The sequence below is a fragment of the Halichoerus grypus genome, chromosome 2, assembly GCF_964656455.1.
Source record: "Halichoerus grypus chromosome 2, mHalGry1.hap1.1, whole genome shotgun sequence".
Taxonomy (NCBI): domain Eukaryota; kingdom Metazoa; phylum Chordata; class Mammalia; order Carnivora; family Phocidae; genus Halichoerus; species Halichoerus grypus.
This window is the reverse complement of record NC_135713.1, coordinates 177,359,977-177,380,043: the sequence shown is the minus strand read 5'-3', so window position 1 is coordinate 177,380,043 and position 20,067 is coordinate 177,359,977. Positions and strand designations below refer to the sequence as shown.

Here is a 20,067-nt window from a genome sequence, read left to right as displayed (position 1 = left end):
TCAGAGGGTGCATGGGTGGTTCAGTCAGTTGGGTGACCGACCCTTGGTTTTGGCTGGGGACATGACCTCATGGGTCCTGTGATTTGCCCCAGGTCAGGCTCCACGCTCAGCAGGGAGTCTTCTTGAAGATTCACCCCTTCTGCCCATCCCCCCACTCATGCACTCTCTCTCTCTCTAAAGTAAATAAATAAATCTTAAAAAAATTGTTCATAAAATGGCCTAAATTAAAAACATTCCCCACATTCTGATGCTATCTTAAATTGTATAGTGAGACTCTCAGTATTTGCAACCTTGGCGCTCAATCCAGGCTCTAACTCCTGCTGGTTATGCTCCTTTTGGACATCATTGAATCTCCATTTCTTTAGCTACAAAATTTCCATAATTGCTCACAGTGTTGTGTGGGTCAGTGGGGTACATGGAAAAATTCCAGCACAGGACTTGGCATATAGTCAGCATTCAGTTAATGTTAGTTCCTCACCCATTCCCATTTACAATTATTTTTTGACTTCTCATCAATACTTTTTCTTAAATTTTAATTCCAGTATAGTTAACTTACAGTGTTAAATTAGTTTCAGGTGTACAATATAGTGATTTCACAATTCCATCTATTACTCAGTGCTCATCAAGGTAGGTGTCCTCTTAATCTCCACCTATTTCATCTTTTTTTTTTTTTAAAGATTTTATTTATTCATTTGAGACACAGAGATACAGAGAGAGAGCGAGCATGAGCAGGGGGGCCGGCAGAGGGAGAGGGAGAAGCAGGCTCCCCGCTAAGCCAGGAGCCCGACGTGGGGCTTGATCCCAGGACCCTGGAATCATGACCTTAGCCGAAGGCAGACGCTTAACCATCTGAGCCAGGCGCCCCTCCACCTATTTCATCTTATCCCCCCACCCACCTCTCCTCTGGTCACCATCAGTTTGTTCTCTATAGTTAAGAGTCTGTTTTTTGGTTTGTCTCTTTTGTCCCCTCTTTGTTCATTTGTTTTGTTTCTTAAATTCCACATACGAGTGAAATGATATGATGTTTGTCTTTCTTTTACTGATTTATATAATTTAGCATTATACTGTCTAGACCCATCCATGTTACTGCAAATGGCAAGATTTCATTCCTTTATACGGCTGAATAATATTCCATTATACACACAAACACACACACACACACACATATACCACATCTTCTTTATCCTGTCATCTGTTGATGGACACTTGGGCTGTTTCCATAATTTGGCTATTGTAAATAATGCCTCAGTAAACACACGGGTGCATATATCCTTTCAAATAGGTGTTTTCCTATTCTTTGGGTAAATATGGAGGAGTGCACTACTGGCCCATAGAGTAGTTTTATTTTTAATTTTTTAGCAAACCTCCATACTGTTTTCCACAGTGGCTGTACCAGTTTGCATTCCCACCAAAGTGCATGAGGATTCCTTTTTTCCACATCCTCATCAGCACTTGTTCTTTCTTGTGTTTTTTATTTTTGCCATTCTGGCAGGTGTAAGGTGATGTCTCATTGTGGTTTTAATTTGCATTTCCCTGATGATGAGTGATGTAGAGTGTCTTTTCATGTGTTTGTTGGCCATCTGGATGTCTTCTTTGGAGAAACGTGTGTTCATGTCTTCTGCCCATTTTTAAATTGGATTATTTGTTTTTCTGCTGTCGAGTTGTAGAAGTTCTTTACATCTTTTGAACACTAACCCTTTGTTGGATATGTCATTTGCACATATCTTCTCCCATTCAGTAGGTTGTCTTTTAGTGTTGTTGTTTCCTTCACTGTGAAGATTTTTATTTTGATGTAGTCTCAACAGTTTATTTTTGCTTTTATTTCCCTTGCCTCCGGAGACATATCTACAAAAATGTTCCTTTGGCTGATGTCAGAGACATTACTGCCTGTGCTCTCTTCTAGGATTTTTATGGTTTCAGGCCTTACATCTAGGTTTTTAATCCATTTCAAGTTTGTTTTTGTGTGTGGAGTAAGAAAGTCATTTGCACATATCTAGTCTAGTTTCATTCTTTTGCATATAGCTGTCCAGTTTTCCCAAAACCATTTGTTGAAGAGACATCTTTTTCCCATTAGCTATTCTTCCTGCTTTGTCAAGGATTAATTGACCATATAATTGTGAATTTACTTCTGGGTTTTCTATTCTGTTCCATTGGTGTATGTGTCTGTGTTTGTGCCAATACCATACTGTTTTGATTACTTAAGCTTTGTAATATAAGTTGAAACCTTCCCACCAATACTTTTAAATTAAACCAAGATAGTCATCTGGTTCTTTAGGGTCTAAACAATCAGGTCTAGTCAAGTAATGCTCTTTTGTCCTTTTGTTTATATAGGACTAGTGAAAACAGCTCTCTTAGAAGTTGTTGATGGAAGGCTGTAAATTATTTCAGTTTTAGCAGATTAAAAGAATTTTTTATTTGAGTGTAACTCTACTCAACTGACACACAGGGTACATTACTTTCAGGTAAGTCCTGCCCTCAAGGCTCTTTAACTCATTGAATCAGCCACATCCAGATTATCCAAGAAATTCTCTTTTACTTAAAATCAACTGATTATAGACAGCAATCCCATCTGTGAAGTACCTTCACAGCAACACCCACATTAGTGTTTGATTGAATAACTGGGAACTATAGTCAAACTGACATATAAACCCAACCATCATAACAGGAGAATTATTGATTATCAGCGATGCTTGGGCACCCTCAAGGAGAATATAAACGAAGTTGCTTCTGGATGTATCCTGCATCCATTTAAGTTTGAAGTGGTAACAATAGTTAAGTCTGACAAATATTTATTTTCTTAGCTATATGGTACATAGGGAAATCATTTTCTCAGTTCAGTTTTCCATGTCTGGGTCTTTAGCATGATTCCTCTATTCCTGCTATTCTGGTCTTCGGAATTCATGATGTTGGCTAGTGGATGCAGTGAACAGATGAGGTTTGGTGGACATTCTACAGACCCATATGTGTTTTGACAGGGGAAATATATTAACTGAAACATACTAGTTTTCTCTTAGTGAAAGCTAAGTCAGAATCAGAACTCAAAATTACCCACATGACAGTCAATGAAATGTACCAGTCCTGTCCCCTTCCCCAGAATCAATCCAGGCCAATTGGTTCCAAGTGATTAAATTTTGAAGAGGACTGAAGCTCTAAATAAGAGTTAGTGGTTGGTTTGTTTTTCAGTCTACATCTCCTGTATGTGGAAGATCTTCACATTATATTCTTATCTGCCAGAGGCAGAAACTTTATTTGGCCAAGTATAAACATGTGCAATCAGAGAATTTAGACCAACCTGGAAATGCTGCGTAGATCAGAGAGGTCTAAGAAATCAGGTTGTACAGCGCATCAAGCTTACAATGGCAGTCAATTTTGGTTTTGATCACTTTCTCATAATGAGAAATTATAGGAGTTTCTTGTAGCAATCTGTGTGTTAGAAGCAGTAATAATTCACATCTAAAAAATGCTAGCATTTTATAGATAATGTTAGTAGACCTGGATATGGGTGGTAAATCAACACTGGGGCGTCTGGGTGGTAAAATAAAGGACAAGATTTTTTAAAGTATTGATTGTGTTATACAGATGTTTTCCCATTGATGACTTTCTCTAAATAAAGATCAATTAAGTTTAAAGAAGAAGGAAAGGGAGAAAGAGAAGAAGGAGGAGAAGGAATAGAGAGAAAGTAATCAAACCAGTTAGCTTGATGATTCTGCACACTCTCAGAGAGAGAAAGACAGAGAAAAAGAAAGAGAGAGAGTGAAAGAGAGAACAGACAGGAGTGCTGAATGTGTGACCCAGAAACAGGAGCATCAGCATTATCTGAGAACTTGTTCCAAATACAAATTCTTGGTCCTATTATTGACCAATTGAATGAGAAAGTCTGGGACTGGGGACACACTACTCACTCTTCACAAGCTCTCCAGGTCATTTTTTTAAGGGTAAGAATCACTGGTCTAACCAATGGGTTTGTCTAAAACTCCCAGAGTCTATTTCTTTGGAAGAGACTTTTATCCTTTAAGATTGTGGCTTGAGAATCCCACAACCTGCAAATCTCTAAAGTTTTCAATGTCCTTGGTACTTTGGCTCCCAAGGAAGACCTCACAGAGAGTTAAGTGTTTTTGAGACCTTTTAGAAACTTTTTAACAACGCCCTTGGTTCCCTTGCCTCCAGTGGGAATCAGAAGGCGGGGGGAATCAGCTCAACTCTGTCTCTAGAGCTGAGCCCAGTCCAATAGTGTGTCCCTGAGGATATATCCTCTTTCCCTAGGGTCACCCCTGCTGTCATAGGTGATGTGTGGGCAGTGGCCAGGGAACTGACACTGCAGGAAAAGGCTCTCTAAGATGATGTGAGACCTGAAGCCATTCTCCCATTCTGGGCTGGAGGAAGGTAAGACACCAAGGTTTTCTCCTCTGTAGATAAATCAGCTGCAAAAAACACCAAGAAACACTTACTGGAAAGAGGGGAGATTAAACAAGTAGACATAGACTGGACGGCAGTAAGTCTAAAGTGTGAGGAGAGTCTCGGGAAGGAATTCAGGGAAAATATAATGTCGAAAACAGATGCCTCAGGTTGCATGTGAAAACCCAGGCTTTTAACAATCAAGCAGGAATGGAGGGTGCTGAGAGCAGAGTGTGAGGAAAAGCACCACAAAATTCCCACTTAGAGTAGAAAACAAGGTCACAGAATTACCTACTAATATGTTAATTTAGCAAACATGTTTGGAGCAACTTCTAAGTCAGCGTTGCTGTTCTAGGTGTTGGCGTTATAACATTACTGAATTTACAGTCTAGTTAAGAGGGACAAGAGAAGAAAGTGATAAATGCTCTAATGGAGCTATTTATAAATTCTTATTGGAACCCAGAGAAAGACGGGATTAATTCTGCTTGGGAGAGATAGGGAGAAGAGGTGATATCCCAGTTTTTTAGGGTGAGAAGGTAGTAGAGGGCCTTTCAGGAAACAGAACACATTACCAAGGCTACGGAAATAACCGAGCATATGGCACATGTGAGAAGCTGTGACACAGGTCTTGGCATATAGTAGACATTCAATTCATATGAATTTCTTGAATAGCAATCTGTTCCAGGGTGACAGGGATAGTGATTACAAAGCTAGGTGAAGGCTACGTTTTATAGCCTTGTGTGACATGCTGAGAGGGAGTTGCATGCACATAGGTAAGCATGATTTTCGACTATGTATAAATCCACAAAGCAAGTTAGGCAGCTTCAAAGAGTTTAAGTTATAAGCCAGGGGCACTAGACAGTCATCGGAAGATTATAATGAGAGAGAAACCAGATATGAGCTTAAAAGGTCTCACTGACAGTCTTATAGAACCAGCCTATGGTGGAAGCAAATAGAAGACAAAGGATGAGATGAACCTGACTTTAATCCATGATGGACTGCAGTAGGCGCATGAGAGAGGATGGAACTGACACAGGGCAGGAGGAGCGGGGAGACCCCCACCCCTAACCTGTTCCCCTCTATCTCTCCCTCTCCTTTCCCAGCTTTGCCTTGTTCCTTCCTTCCCCACCACCTTCCCATTTCCCCTTCCTTCATCTGCTCTCTTCCTCCCTCTCCCTTTACTTCCTCTCCCACCTTGATTCCTTTATCCGTTTCTATGCTCTTATTTCAACACCTTCCTCCTTCTTCTTGTATCAGCAACATCTTCTAAACTTCTTGTTCCTTTCAGCAGAGCTCTCAGAGTCTCCACCATGAAATACTCGTAACTATTTCTTAAACTAGAGACTCTCTCTCACCCTGGCCTCTCTCTTGCCTCAGCACACACTCTGTAAGTTTCTGGGCCTCACCAGGTAAGGGGCTGCACCTCACAGCTCCTCCCGCACCCAGCATCAACACAACCTGATTTTGGAGCATTGACTGTCCACCAAGATGGGCACTTGGGGCACAAATAAAGATCCTTGTCTCTGCCTCTGGGAGCTTTCAGTTAAATTGTGGAGGAAAAACATAGTCACAGGAGAAGCCCATTAACATGAGGTTGTGTTAAATGTTGCATGAAAAATGATTGCTAGAAAAGTTTATTTGAGACTGGAAGAAGGGAGGATGTCTTAGAGGAGGAGAATACCCAGAAGCAGTGATTGCCAGAGTGATTTATTTCCAGGCACTTTCTAGGAACTTGATGTGTTATCTATTTCATGCCCTAGACAATTCTATAAAAAAGATGTGTTTATTCCTATCTTACAGATGTGGAAACTGAGACTCAGAGAGATTAAGTAGCTGAATTAAGGTCAAATCTCAAATAACTAGAAGCCCTGAATTTGACTGCTGGTGTGTTGGACTCCAACTGTCTCCCCAAACTGGATCACACGGAATCTTTGAAAGGCAGGTTGTATATGCTCTGGATGGCTTTAAGATATCTCATGAATGTATATTATAGCAGCAGTTTGTATACTGTCCACTGACAAGCCCATTAATAATCAGCACCGGGTGATATATCTGCACATGAGGATCCATCATCTGGACCTGGACAACTCAGTTTGAATCCTGAGCACTAAAAGTGACTTCATGCATTTGTGTCTATGATTCCTTTTCTTTAGGAGTATGGGGAAGATGCCATGGAGCCAAAAAACCTCACGTGGGTATCAGAGTTTGTCTTTTTGGGGTTCTCAGAGACTCGAGAGCTCCAGCTTTTCCTGTTTCTGGTGTTCCTGTTTGTCTACACCACCACTGTCATGGGAAACCTCCTCATCATGGTCACAGTGACTTCAGACACCCGGCTCCACACACCCATGTACTTCCTGCTCCGAAATCTGGCTGTCTTAGACCTCTGTTTCTCCTCTGTCACTGCCCCAAAGATGCTGGTGGACTTCCTCTCTGAAAAGAAGACCATCTCCTACCAGGGCTGCATGGCCCAGATCTTCTGTATTCATCTTCTTGGTGGCGCGACTGTCTTCTTCCTCTCGGTGATGGCCTTTGACCGCTACATAGCCATCTCCCGGCCCCTCCACTATGTCACCATCATGAACACTCAGTTGTGTGTGGGGCTGGTGGTGGCTGCTTGGGTAGGGGGATTTGTTCACTCCATTGTCCAGCTGGCTCTGATGCTCCCATTGCCTTTTTGTGGCCCCAACGTCCTGGATAATTTCTACTGTGATGTCCCACAAGTGCTGAGACTTGCCTGCACTGACACCTCCCTCCTGGAGTTCCTCATGATCTCCAACAGTGGAATGTTGGTCCTTATCTGGTTCCTTCTTCTTCTGATATCTTACACGGTCATCCTGGTGATGCTGAGGTCCCACTCAGGGCAGGCACGGAAGAAGGCAGCTTCCACCTGCACCACTCACATCATTGTGGTGTCTATGATCTTCATTCCCTGTATCTCTGTCTACTCCCGGCCTTTCACCACCTTTTCCTTGGATAAGGTTTTATCCATCAGCTACACAGTTATGACCCCCATGCTCAGCCCCATGATCTACACGCTGAGGAATCAGGAGATGCAAGCAGCCATGACGAGATTACGTAAGCACCTTGTGATATGTAACAGGGAGTGAACTTAAAATGTCTTGACTAGGGGCACCTGGGTGGCTCAGTTGGTTAGGTGTCCAACTCTTGATATCAGCTCAGGTCTTGATCTCAGGGAGTGAGTTCAAGCCCTGTGTGGAGCCTAATTAAAGAAATAATCTTGACTTTAAATGACAATTTTTCTATCTGAACTTTTGTTTTCCCATGTGAAAAGTAGAGGAAAGTCTTTATAGATTGTGACATTTGACATTAAATCAGTATTTCTATGTACCTACTCTTATGTTTGGTATTATGTTAGGCCCTTTCTCACTTTTATTTTTTAAAGAGTTATTTATTGATTTGAGAGAGAGAGAGAAAGAGAGCACCCGGGGAAGGGGCAGAGGAGATGGAGAGAGAGAATCTCAAGCCAGACTCCCTGCTGAGCACTTACTGGGATCTCAGGACCCCAAGATCATGACATGAGCTGAAATCAAAGGGCTGGATCCTCAAATTACTGAGCCACCCAGGGCCCCAGCACTTTCTCACTTTTATCTCATCCTCATAAAATGGACAGTGGGTATATTATTATTATATAAACATTTTAACAATGAGAGAACTCAGGGAGAGGTAACTTGCTCAGTGGTGAACAACAAGTGAGTGGCAGAGCTTGGCCAGGACTTGGTTCCTCTGACTCCAAGTTTACAGGCAAGGCTATGGGTGGGATGTGAAATTCAAGGTTTTCCACAAACACAAGGGAAAACCTGGAGAGTTCCTCAGCTGTGGATGAATATCTGTGATGACTGGTGAACAATATCATCTTAACTGTGGAATAATCATAATCTTTTCCTCTCCCTGCTTTTACTCTTTATCTTTGGAGTTCTGTAACTTCATTCAACTATGTCTTTGCATTCACTGATGGTTGTCAATTTTCTTTTGCCCGTTCAATCTATTGATTCCATTTGTAAACGACCAGAAGTCACTTACTGGTTCAATTTTTTAAAAAGTTATGTTGAGTCCCTTTCTTAATTTATGAAAATTTTACTTTTATGTGATCCAGAATATCAATTCTAAGGATGGTAGGAAGCATAGAAATGCTAATTATAATCTATAACATGGATCTCAAGGAGAGAAATGGGAGACATTTCCTCAGTGTATATTACACATGATCATTCCACTACATGAGATACTCAATTTTGAACTGAATTTGTTGAGCAATACGCCCTTTTGATGAATACTGCTATATCCATGAGAATTTTTTTATTTAAATATCCATGAGAATTTTTAAATTTAAATATCCATGAGAATTTAAGACAACTCTTATTGAAGATAAAGATAACTTGTGTTTATCTATGTTTATGATGTAAATGTGACTCATATCTAAATATATTAACCCTATGGGGCATCTGGGTTTCTCTTGATTGAGTGTCTGACTCTGATTTCAGCTCAGGTCATGATGTCTGTGTGGTAAGATCAAGCCCCCGGTCCGGCTCCGTACTGAGTGGAGCCTGTTTAAGATTGTCTCTCTCCCTCTGTCCCTCCCCACTAAGCTCATGCTCTCTTTCTCTCTCTCTATCTCAATAAATAAAAAAATAAAAATAAATAAAAAATTTATGAAGCCTTAATGGATTGGTGCAATGTCTTTCATAAAGACAGTAGAGAAAAAATTTTAAAGAAATTGTTCATAAAATGGCCTAAATTAAAAACATTCCCCACATTCTGATGCTATCTTAAATTGTATAGTGAGACTCTAACAGGATTTGCAGCCTTGGCGCTCAATCCGGGCTCTAACTCCTGCTGGTTGTGCTCCTTTTGGACATCATTGAATCTCCATTTCTTTAGCTATAAAATTTCCATAATTGCTCACAGTGTTGTGTGGGTCAGTGGGGTACATGGAAAAATTCCAGCACAGGACTTGGCATATAGTTGGCATTCAGTTAATGTTAGTTCCTCACCCATTCCCATTTACAATTATTTTTTGACTTCTCATCAATACTTTTTCTTAAATTTTAATTCCAGTATAGTTAACTTACAGTGTTAAATTAGTTTCAGGTGTACAATATAGTGATTTAACAATTCCATCTATTACTCAGTGCTCATCAAGGTAGGTGTCCTCTTAATCTCCACCTATTTCATCTATCCCCCCACCCACTTCTCCTCTGGTCACCATCAGTTTGTTCTCTATAGTTAAGAGTCTGTTTCTGGTTTGTCTCTTTTCCCCCCTTTGTTCATTTGTTTTGTTTCTTAAATTCCATATACGAGTGAAATGATATGATGTTTGTCTTTCTCTCACTGATTTATATAACTTAGCATCATACTGTCTAGACCCATCCATGTTACTGCAAATGGCAAGATTTCATTCCTTTATATGGCTGAATAATATTCCATTTTATATATATATATATATATATATATATATATATAATCTTCTTTATCCATTCATCTGTCAATGGACACTTGGGCTGTTTCCATAATTTGGCTATTGTAAATAATGTTGCAAGAAACATATGGGTGCATATATCCTTTCAAATTACTGTTTTCATTTTCTTTGGGTAAATAACCAGTAGTGTGATTACTAGGTCTATTTTTAATTTTTTGAGGAACAACCATACTGTTTTCCACAGTGGCTGCACCAGTTTGCATTCCCGCCAAAGTGCATGAGGGATCCTTTTTCTCCACATCCTCGCCAGCATTTATTGTTTCTTGTGTTTTTTATTTCTGAAAGGTATGAGGTGATATCTCATTGTGGTTTTGATTTGCATTTCCCTGGTGATGAGTGATGTAGAGTGTCTTTTCATGTGTTTGTTGGCCATCTGGATGTCTTCTTCGGAGAAATATGTGTTCATGTCTTCTGCCCATTTTTAAATTGGATTATTTGTTTTTCTGCTGTTGAGTTGTAGAAGTTCCTTATATCTTTTGGATACTAACCCTCTGTTGGATATGTCATTTGCAAATATCTTCTCCCATTCAGTAGGTCATCTTTTATGGTTGTTGATTGTTTCCTTCACTCTACAGAAACCTTTTAGTTTGATATAGTCCCATAGTTTATTTTTGCTTTTATTTCCCTTGCCTCCGGAGACATATCTACAAAAATCTTGCTATGGCTGATGTCAGAGACGTTACTGCCTGTGCTCTCTTCCAGGAATTTTATGGTTTCAGATATCACATTTAGGTCTTTAATCCATTTTAATTTTATTTTTGTGTATGAAGTGAGATCGTGGTACAGTTCATTTTTTTGCATGGGTTGTCCAGTTTTCCCAACACCATTTGTTGAAGAGACTTCTTTTTATTGGCTATTTTTTCCTGCTTTGTCAAAGATTAGTTGACTATATAATTGTGGTTTTACTTCTAGGTTTTCTATTCTTTTTTTTTTTAAAGATTTTATTTATTTATTTTGAGAGAGAGAATGAGAGAGAGAGAGCACATGAGAGGGGGGAGGGTCAGAGGGAGAAGCAGACTCCCTGCTGAGCAGGGAGCCCGATGCGGGACTCGATCCTGGGACTCCAGGATCATGACGTGAGCCGAAGGTAGTTGCTTAACCAACTGAGCCACCCAGGCGCCCTTAGGTTTTCTATTCTATTCCATTGGTGTATGTGTCTATTTTTGTGCCAGGACCATATTGTTTTGTTACTTGAGCTTTGTAGTATAATTTGAAATCTTCACATAACACCTTTATTTTTCACTTTTTAAGATTTTGTTTCTAAGTAATCTTTACACCCAGTGTGTGGCTAGAAATTACAACCCCAAAATCAAGAGTCACGTGCGCTACCGACTGAGCCAGCCAGGTGCTTCTCCATCAGTACTTTCAAATTAAACCAAGATAGTTAGTCAACTGGTTCTTGAGGATCTAAACAATCAGGTCTAGTCAAGTAATGATCTTTTGTCCTTTTGTTTATATAGGATTAGTGAAAACAGCTCTCTTAGAAGTTGTTGATGGAGGGCTCTAAATTATTTCAGTTTTAGCAGATTAAAATAATTTTTTATTTGAGTGTAACTCTACTCAACTGACACACAGGGTACGTTATTTTCAGGTGTACAGCATAGTGATTCAACTTCTCTATCTGGTATGCTCAGTGATAGTTTGATTCTGGCTCAAAGAATACTTCACGTCTCAGCCTTATTAATCTGTAGATCTTGCCATTCCAGTTGGATTTATAATCAAGTTCATGGATGACTGAGGTGTGAGGAGGAAAAGACCTCAATCAACCTTGCCTAAGATGTTTACTTTACATTGGATCCATAAAAGGTGGTGTATCAGTCCGAGTTCCACCAAAGCAACAGGACCAGTTGGATATAGATAACATACGTCTGTTAAGAGATTTATTATGAGGAATTGGCTTACATGATTGGGAGACTGACCCCCGGGCCAGTAGAAATGCATAGGACAGGGGTCAGGAAGGGCAGGCGGTGACTCTGCATGAGCTGAAGCCACAGTCCAGAATATCACCTTCTTCAAGGAAATCTCAGTCCTGCCCTCAAGGCTCTTTAACTCATTGAATCAGCCACATCCAGATTATCAAAGAAATTCTCTTTTACTTAAAATCAACTGATTATAGACAGCAATCCCATCTGTGAAGTACCTTTATAGCAACACTTGCATTAGTGTTTGATTGAATAACTGGGAACTATAGACTACTCAAATTGACATATAAAACCAACCATCATAACAGGAGGATTATTGATTATCATGATGCTGGGCACCCTCAAGGAGAATATAAACGAAGTTGCTTCTGGATGTATCCTGCATCCATTTAAGTTTGAAATGATATCAATAGTTAAGTCTGACAAATATTTATTTTCTTAGCTATATAGTACATAAGGAAATCATTTTCTCAGTTCAGTTTTCCATGTCTGGGTCTTTAGCATGATTCCTCTATTCCTGCCATTCTGGTCTTTGAAATTCATGATGTTGGCTAGTGGATGCAGTGAACAGATGAGGTTTGGTGGACATTCTACAGACCCATATGTGCCTTGACAGGGGAAATATATTAACTGAAACATACTAGTTTTCTCTTAGTGAAAGCTAAGTCAGAATCAGAACTCAAGATCACCCACATGACAGTCAATGAAATGTACCAGTCCTGTCCCCTTCCCCAGAATCAGTCCAGGCCAATTGGTTCCAAGTGATTAAATTTTGAAGAGGACTGAAGCTCTAAACAAGAGTTAGTGGTTGGTTTGTTTTTCAATCTACATCTCTTGTATGTGGAAGATCTTCATATTATATTCTTACCTGCCAGAGGGAGATACTTAATTTGGCCAAGTGTAAACATGTGCAATGAGAGAATTTAGACCAACTTGGAAATGTTATGTAGATCGGAGAGGTCTAAGAAATCAGGGTTTACAGCACACCAAGCTTACAATGGCAGTCAATTTTGGTTTTGATTACTTTCTCATAATGAGAAATTATAGGAGTTTCTTGTAACAATCCTAGTGTTAGAATGCATATAAAATGCTAGCATTTTATGTTAGCTATGTCCTTGGTACTTTAGCCCCCAAGGAAGACCTCTCAGAGAGTAAGTGGTTTTGAGACCTTTAGAAACTTTTTAACAACTCCCATCGTTCCCTTGCCTCCAGCGGGAATCAGCGGGGAATCGGCCCAGCTCTGTTCTAGAGCTGAGCCCGGTCCTATAGTGTGTCCCTGAGGATATGCCTTCTTTCCCTAGGGTCACTGTCATAGGTGATGTGTGGGCAGTGGCCAGGGAACTGACGCTGCAGGAAGGGGCTCTCCAAGATGATGTGAGACCTGAAGCCATTCTCCCATTCTGGGCTGGAGGAAGGTGAGACACCAAGGTTTTCTCCTCTGTAGATAAATCAGCTGTAGGAAGGACCCAGAAACACGGAACACTGGGAGATTAAACAAGTAGACATAGACTGGACGGTAGTAAGTCTAAAGTGTGAGGAGAGTCTCAGGAAGGAATTCAGGGGAAATATAATGTTGAAAACAGATGCCTCAGGTTGCATGTGAAAACTCAAGTTTTTAACAACCAAGCAGGAATGGAGGGTGCTGAGAGCAGAGCATGAGGAAATGCATCACAAAATGCCCCCTAGATGCAGAAAACAAGATCACAGAATTACCCACTAATACATTAAGTTAGCAAACACGTTTGGAGCAACTTCTAAGTCAGCGTTGCTGTTCTTTGTGCTGGCGCTATAACGTTACTGTTAAGAGGGACAAGAAAAGAAAGTGAAAAATGCTCTAAGGGAGTTATTTATAAAACCTTATTGGAACCCAGAGAAAGAAGGGATTAATTCTGCTTGGGAGAGATAAGGGGAGGAGTCACAGAGCAGGTGATATCCCAGTCCTCGTAGGGTGAGAAGGTAGTAGAGGGCATTTCAGGAAACAGAACTCATTACCAATGTTACCAAGGAAATAACCGAGCATATGGCACATGTGAGAAGTTACGAATTTCTTGAATGGCAATCAGTTCCAGGATCACAGGGATACTGATTGCAAAGCTAGGTGAAGGCTACATTTTATAGCCTTGTGTGACACGCTGAGAGGGAGTTGCATGCACATAGGTAAGCATGATTTTCGACTCTGTATAATCCACAAAGCATGTTAGGCAGCTTCAAAGAATTTGAGTTATAAGCCAGGGGCACTAGACAGTCATCGGAAGATTATAATGAGAGAGAAACTTGATCAGATATGAACTTAGAAGGTCTCATTGACAGTCTTATAGAACCGGCCTGCAGTGGAAGTAAACGGAAGGCAAAGGATGAGATGAACCTGAGCCTTAATCCATGATGGACTTCAGTAGGCATATGAGAGAGGATGGGACTGAGACAGGGCAGGAGGAGCGGGGAGGCCCCCTCACCCCTAACCCATCCCCCTCCACCTCCCCCCCTCCACCTCCTTCTCCAGCTTTGCCCTGTTTCCTCCTCCACCCACCACCTTCCCATTTCCCCTTTCTTCACCTGCTCTCTTCATCCCTCTCCCTCTCTCTTCCTCTCCCACCTTGATTCCTTTATCCGTTTCTATGCTCTTATTTCAACATCTTCCTCCTTCTTCTCCCCTTGTATCAGTAACATCCTCTAAACTTCTTATTCCTTTCAGCAGAGCTCTCAGAGTCTCCACCATGAAATACTCATAACTATTTCTTAAACTAGAGACTCTCTCTCACCCTGGCCTCTCTCTTGCCTCAGCACACACTCTGTAAGTTTCTGGGCCTCACCAGGTAAGGGGCTGCACCTCACAGCTCCTCCCGCACCCAGCATCAACACAACCTGATTTTGGAGCATTGACTGTCCACCAAGATGGGCACTTGGGGCACAAATAAAGATCCTTGTCTCTGCCTCTGGGAGCTTTCAGTTAAATTGTGGAGGAAAAACATAGTCACAGGAGAAGCCCATTAACATGAGGTTGTGTTAAATGTTGCATGAAAAATGATTGCTAGAAAAGTTTATTTGAGACTGGAAGAAGGGAGGATGTCTTAGAGGAGGAGAATACCCAGAAGCAGTGATTGCCAGAGTGATTTATTTCCAGGCACTTTCTAGGAACTTGATGTGTTATTTTATTCCATGCCCTAGACAATTCTGTAAAAAAGATGTGTTTATTCCTATCTTACAGATGTGGAAACTGAGACTCAGAGAGATTAAGTAGCTTCATTTAGGTCAAATCTCAAGTAACTAGAAGCCCTGAATTTGACTGCTGGTGTGTTGGACTCCCAACTGTCTCCCCAAACTGGATCACAGGGGAATCTCTGAAAGGCAGGTTGTATATGCTCTGGATGGCTTTAAGATATCTCATGAATGTATATTATAGCAGCAGTTTGTATACTGTCCACTGACAAGCCCATTAATAATCAGCACCGGGTGATGTATCTGCACATGAGGATCCATCATCTGGACCTGGACAACTCAGTTTGAAGCCTGAGCACTAAAAGTGACTTCATGCATTTGTGTCTATGATTCCTTTTCTTTAGGAGTATGGAGAAGATGCCATGGAGCCAAAAAACCTCACGTGGGTATCAGAGTTTGTCTTTTTGGGGTTCTCAGAGATTCGAGAGCTCCAGCTTTTCCTGTTTCTGGTGTTCCTGTTTGTCTACACCACCACTGTCGTGGGAAACCTCCTCATCATGGTCACGGTGACTTCAGACACCCGGCTCCACACACCCATGTACTTCCTGCTCCGAAATCTGGCTGTCTTAGACCTCTGTTTCTCCTCTGTCACTGCCCCAAAGATGCTGGTGGACTTCCTCTCTGAGAAAAAGACCATCTCCTACCAGGGCTGTATGGCCCAGATCTTCTTCTTCCACTTTCTGGGAGGCGCCATGGTCTTCTTCCTCTCGGTCATGGCCTATGACCGCCTTGTTGCCATCTCTCGGCCCCTCCACTATGTCACCATCATGAACACTCAGCACTGCATGGGGCTGGTGGTGACAGCCTGGATGGTAGGTTTTGTGCATTCCATTGCCCAACTGGTTCTGATGCTCCCATTGCCTTTCTGTGGCCCCAACATCCTGGATAACTTCTACTGTGACGTCCCACAAGTGCTGAGACTTGCCTGCACTGACACCTCCCTCCTGGAGTTCCTCATGATCTCCAACAGTGGAATGCTGGATGTCATCTGGTTCTTTCTCCTCCTGACCTCCTACTCAGTCATCTTGGTGATGCTGAGGTCCCACTCTGGGCAGGCGAGGAGGAAGGTGGCTTCCACCTGCACCACCCACATCTTCGTTGTGTCTATGGTTTTCATTCCAAGCATTTACCTCTATGCCCGGCCCTTCACCCCCTTCTCCATGGACAAGGCTGTGTCCATCAGCCACACGGTCATGACCCCCATGCTCAACCCCATGATCTACACCCTGAGGAACCAGGAGGTGCAGGCAGCAGTGAGGAGACTAGGGAGGCACCGGCTGGTTTGTAAAAGGGAGCAACAATGAGTAGGTCACTTCTTGGCTTTGTTTTCCATTTGTAGAATGGAGGGAAAGCTACTGTATTGGCTGACTTCATAGTTTGTGGGTATGTTGTGGAGGTCATCATAGAAGTGACTGAGTTTCGAAACTAAGCAACTGACTCAGATTTTTAGGAAAAAGGAAAAAGTCCTCTTTGGTGGCTAAGGTTTATGCTGAAGTTCTAAAACTCCTGCTACAATGAGAAGTGTTCTCATGGCTCCAGAAAGCCACACCCTTCTTTTCCTCTTCTTGGTGGATAGTTTATTCTTATGAGGAGGCTATTTCCCCAGGGAGAGCAGTTCTAGTTTAGGTGTTTTCCCAGCCACTTTTGGTCGGTGTCCAGAGTGTTAGAGAAAGCACAGGCCTTGAAGCCTTAGCCCTAAATTGAGAGCCCCTGACCCATTTGTTCCCAGACTGGTGACCTGGAGCAGCTACCTGGCCTCTCTTGAATGTATGGATTCTTCCTCACCACACTAGCATAGAGCAATATCTGTCCCAATAATCTCACAGATTTGTTATAAGATTCCAAAACATGTAGAAGAATATTTTATAAACCTTACATAGAACCTAGGCAAGGATTATTGTCATTCTTCTTCCTGACATTTCTTCTCTCATCAGATGCGTAGTGTTTTGGAGGGGTTTGGCGGCAATCCCTCAGTGTAGTGAGGGAGGCCTGGAGGGGGTGGGGGCTGAGCTCCAGAGGGCCATGCAACATGCCCAAGAGTGAAACAGAGAACAGAGGGTGAGCATAAATTCAGGGGCATGTCTGCAAGAAAATATTCTTATTTTCATTTGTGATGGATGATTTGAGCTCTTATGACAATAAGATGTAGTCTCATGGAAGCATTCTGGAAAGCCACACTCTCATTTCTGCCTTCTTGGTGGACAGTTTCCCGTTATGATGATACCATTTCTCCATAAGAGCTATCTATTGTCTGTATTTTGACCTCTTTTTCCAATACTCTGTTTTGGTGTGAGTCTGGATTGTTGGAAACAGCACAAGATTTAAAAGTTAATCTTTAAACCCATCACTTACCAAACTGATGATGACCTGGGGATGATTCACTTGGCCTCATGACTTCTTCTTCAATAAACTTGCTTAAATTAATATCTGACCTCCGAACTCCACATTTATTATAAGAATCAAATAAAAAAATCATGTGAGATAACATTGGGTAAACCATGTAACTATTTTCTTCCAGCCTTTTTTGATGCTTTTATTTTATCTTCAAATTTGAAAATGTCATCAATGTTCAGAATATTTCCTTTTACATTTTCAGTGTAGTGTAGTAATTGTTACAAACAAAAGATTATGTGTAAAATACATGTAAGTTATAAAACATTATAGCATTATGAAAGCTCCTATAAAGACAATTTAATTCAAGAAATAGAAGTTACCAGTAACTGATACCTACTACCCAGAGGGTCCTTTTCCTCACATTCACTCACTCCTCCCCAATGAAACCATTTTCTTGAATTTTGCATTTGCCATCCTATTGCTTATAAAAACACTTTTATCACATTTTTACATAATCAGCATATTGTTTTGTTTTGCTTATTTTGAACATTATGAAAATATCCTACTCTACATAATATTCTGGGATTTGCTTTTTTTTTACTCAACATTATATTTTTAAGCTCTTTGGGTTGTTTCCATGTTTGTTGGGGGGTTTTTTTTTGCTATTGCCAACAGTGCTATTTTCAATATTCCTCTCTTTGTCTCCAATTGCCCTGTTAAAGAGCTATGGGTTATATATCTTGTAATGGGATTGCTAAGTTTTGAGTTATCCAAAGATATAACTTTACAAAAGAGGGCCAAATTGTTTCCCAAAATTGTTGTGCCCAATTACATGTTCATAAGAGGTGTCTAAATGTTCCCATCAATTGGTTTTTTTTTTCTAACAGTTGATATTGTTTTTTTTCTTTTTGCCAGTTTAGTGGGTAAAAAATATTTCTCTGTAGTCTGTAGAAATTTGCACTTCTCTCCTCCCTAATGTTTCTTTCCATGTTTTTATTGCATTCACTTTTCCCAGTAACACCTTTTGTTAATTTTTCTCTTGACTTTTTCTAGTGAATGTAAGAATTCTCATATCATTTGGTCACTGGTCTATTGTCAGTTATGTCATTGCAATATCTTTTCGCAGCTTGTGGTCTGTCTTCTCTATATGTGGTGTTAATTTTAACGTAGTCAGTTGTATCAGTCTTCCGTTTTAATATTAACTCTTACTGATATCTAATTTTTAAAAATTGTTTCTTACCCAGAGGACAGAAAGATATTCTATATATTTCTTTTACTTTAACATAAACATTTTTTTAACTTAAAAAATTGGGGGGGTGCCTGGGGGGCTCAGTCGGTTAAGCAACTGACTCTTGATATTAAAAAAAATTTTTTTAACTTCTTGAAAAATCTCAAACTTACAGAATAGTTGCCAGTGTAGTATAAAGGACTTTATTTCCTGAAAGCTTGAGGGTAAGTAGTCAACCTGATGCCCACCATTCCTTAATACTTAAACATGCATTTTCTTATGATACTGCCATATAGTCATTAACATTAATGCCATAACAATACATTGCTAGAATCCAATCTTCAGCCTCTATTCAAGTTTTGCCAAATGTCCCAGTAAAGTTGTATGGAAAGAGAATCTGGTTCAGAATTGCATGTTGCATTTAGTTGTCCTGTCTCTTTAGGCTCCTTGAATCTGGAAGAGCTTCTCCTTGAATTTAGTTATCTTGGCACTTTCAAAGATTACAGGCCAGTGATTTTGTAGAATGTCCCTTAATTTGGATTTTTCTGATGTTTCATGGTGATTAGACTCAGGTGATGCATTTCGGTGACTTTTTCAGGGACATCCCAGAAATCTTGCTGTGTTCTTATTGCATCTTACGAGGTGCAAATGATTTCTCTTTGTCCCATTACTGCTGTGCCATCACTTTGATTACTTGTTAGGCTTCTCACCTTCGTTATCGTTTTCTCTTGAAAAATAGTAAATATTTTATGGGCAGGTATTTTGAGACTATGTCAATATATGGTTCCTTAGCAAACTTCCAATTTATTCTTTTGTTTATTTATATCTGTGTGGACTTGTATTTTCCTTTTTTAAATCAATTGAGTTATAATCTATTACTAACTTGCCCCAGATTTGGCCGGTTGGAACCTTTCCTAGCTAGCTTTCGTGTTCCTTTCTTTCTTTGAGCACATCCTTACTTTCTGGCCCAGTGACATGCCCATGCTTATCTTGTATTTCTGTTCCAGCTCTGGAATCAAGCTTTTCCCTAAAGAGTCCTGTTTCCTTTTGCTGAGGAATGGCCTTTAGGAGTCACTATCTGGCTGCTGGGCATGCTCATTCCTATATCCAAGGTCATGAAGATTTACTCCAGTTTTCTTCTAAGAGTTTTATAGCTTTAGCTCTTACGTTTAGATATTTGATCCATTTCGAGTTTATTTTTGTATATGGTCTGAGGTAGTAGTCCAATTTTTTTCTTTCATGTGGATATCCACTTGTTCCAGCACCATTTGTTGAAGAGATTATTTTTTCCCCACTGAAGAGTCTTTTGAAAATCAATTGCCCGTAAATGTATGGACTTATTCCTGGACTCTCAATTCTATTCTTTGGTATATATATCTTTTCAGAGTTTCTGTGGAGGGATGGGCCCTTGGAGTTCTCCACTCCGCCATTTTCTCTGACATCGTTTTATCCTTAATTTACTAACTTACTTAATGCAT

At 40.6% G+C, this 20,067-nt stretch overlaps 2 protein-coding genes across 2 annotated transcripts; both read left to right on the top strand.

The window, feature by feature from the left end:
• The first annotated feature begins 6,566 nt into the window (after positions 1 to 6,566).
• LOC118530036 (olfactory receptor 4D1-like) lies at positions 6,567 to 7,502 on the top strand. The gene has a single exon (XM_036083582.1). It carries the CDS (start codon positions 6,567 to 6,569, stop codon positions 7,500 to 7,502), a length of 936 nt encoding a protein of 311 aa, XP_035939475.1.
• A 7,887-nt stretch (positions 7,503 to 15,389) lies between these two features.
• LOC118529343 (olfactory receptor 4D2-like) lies at positions 15,390 to 16,331 on the top strand. The gene has a single exon (XM_036082468.2). It carries the CDS (start codon positions 15,390 to 15,392, stop codon positions 16,329 to 16,331), a length of 942 nt encoding a protein of 313 aa, XP_035938361.1.
• Positions 16,332 to 20,067: the final 3,736 nt, after the last annotated feature.

Excerpts from the sequence above, each read along its gene's own strand:
- LOC118530036 (XM_036083582.1), top strand. The coding sequence starts at position 6,567 with ATGGAGCCAAAAAACCTCACGTGGGTATCAGAGTTTGTCTTTTTGGGG.
- LOC118529343 (XM_036082468.2), top strand. The coding sequence starts at position 15,390 with ATGGAGCCAAAAAACCTCACGTGGGTATCAGAGTTTGTCTTTTTGGGG.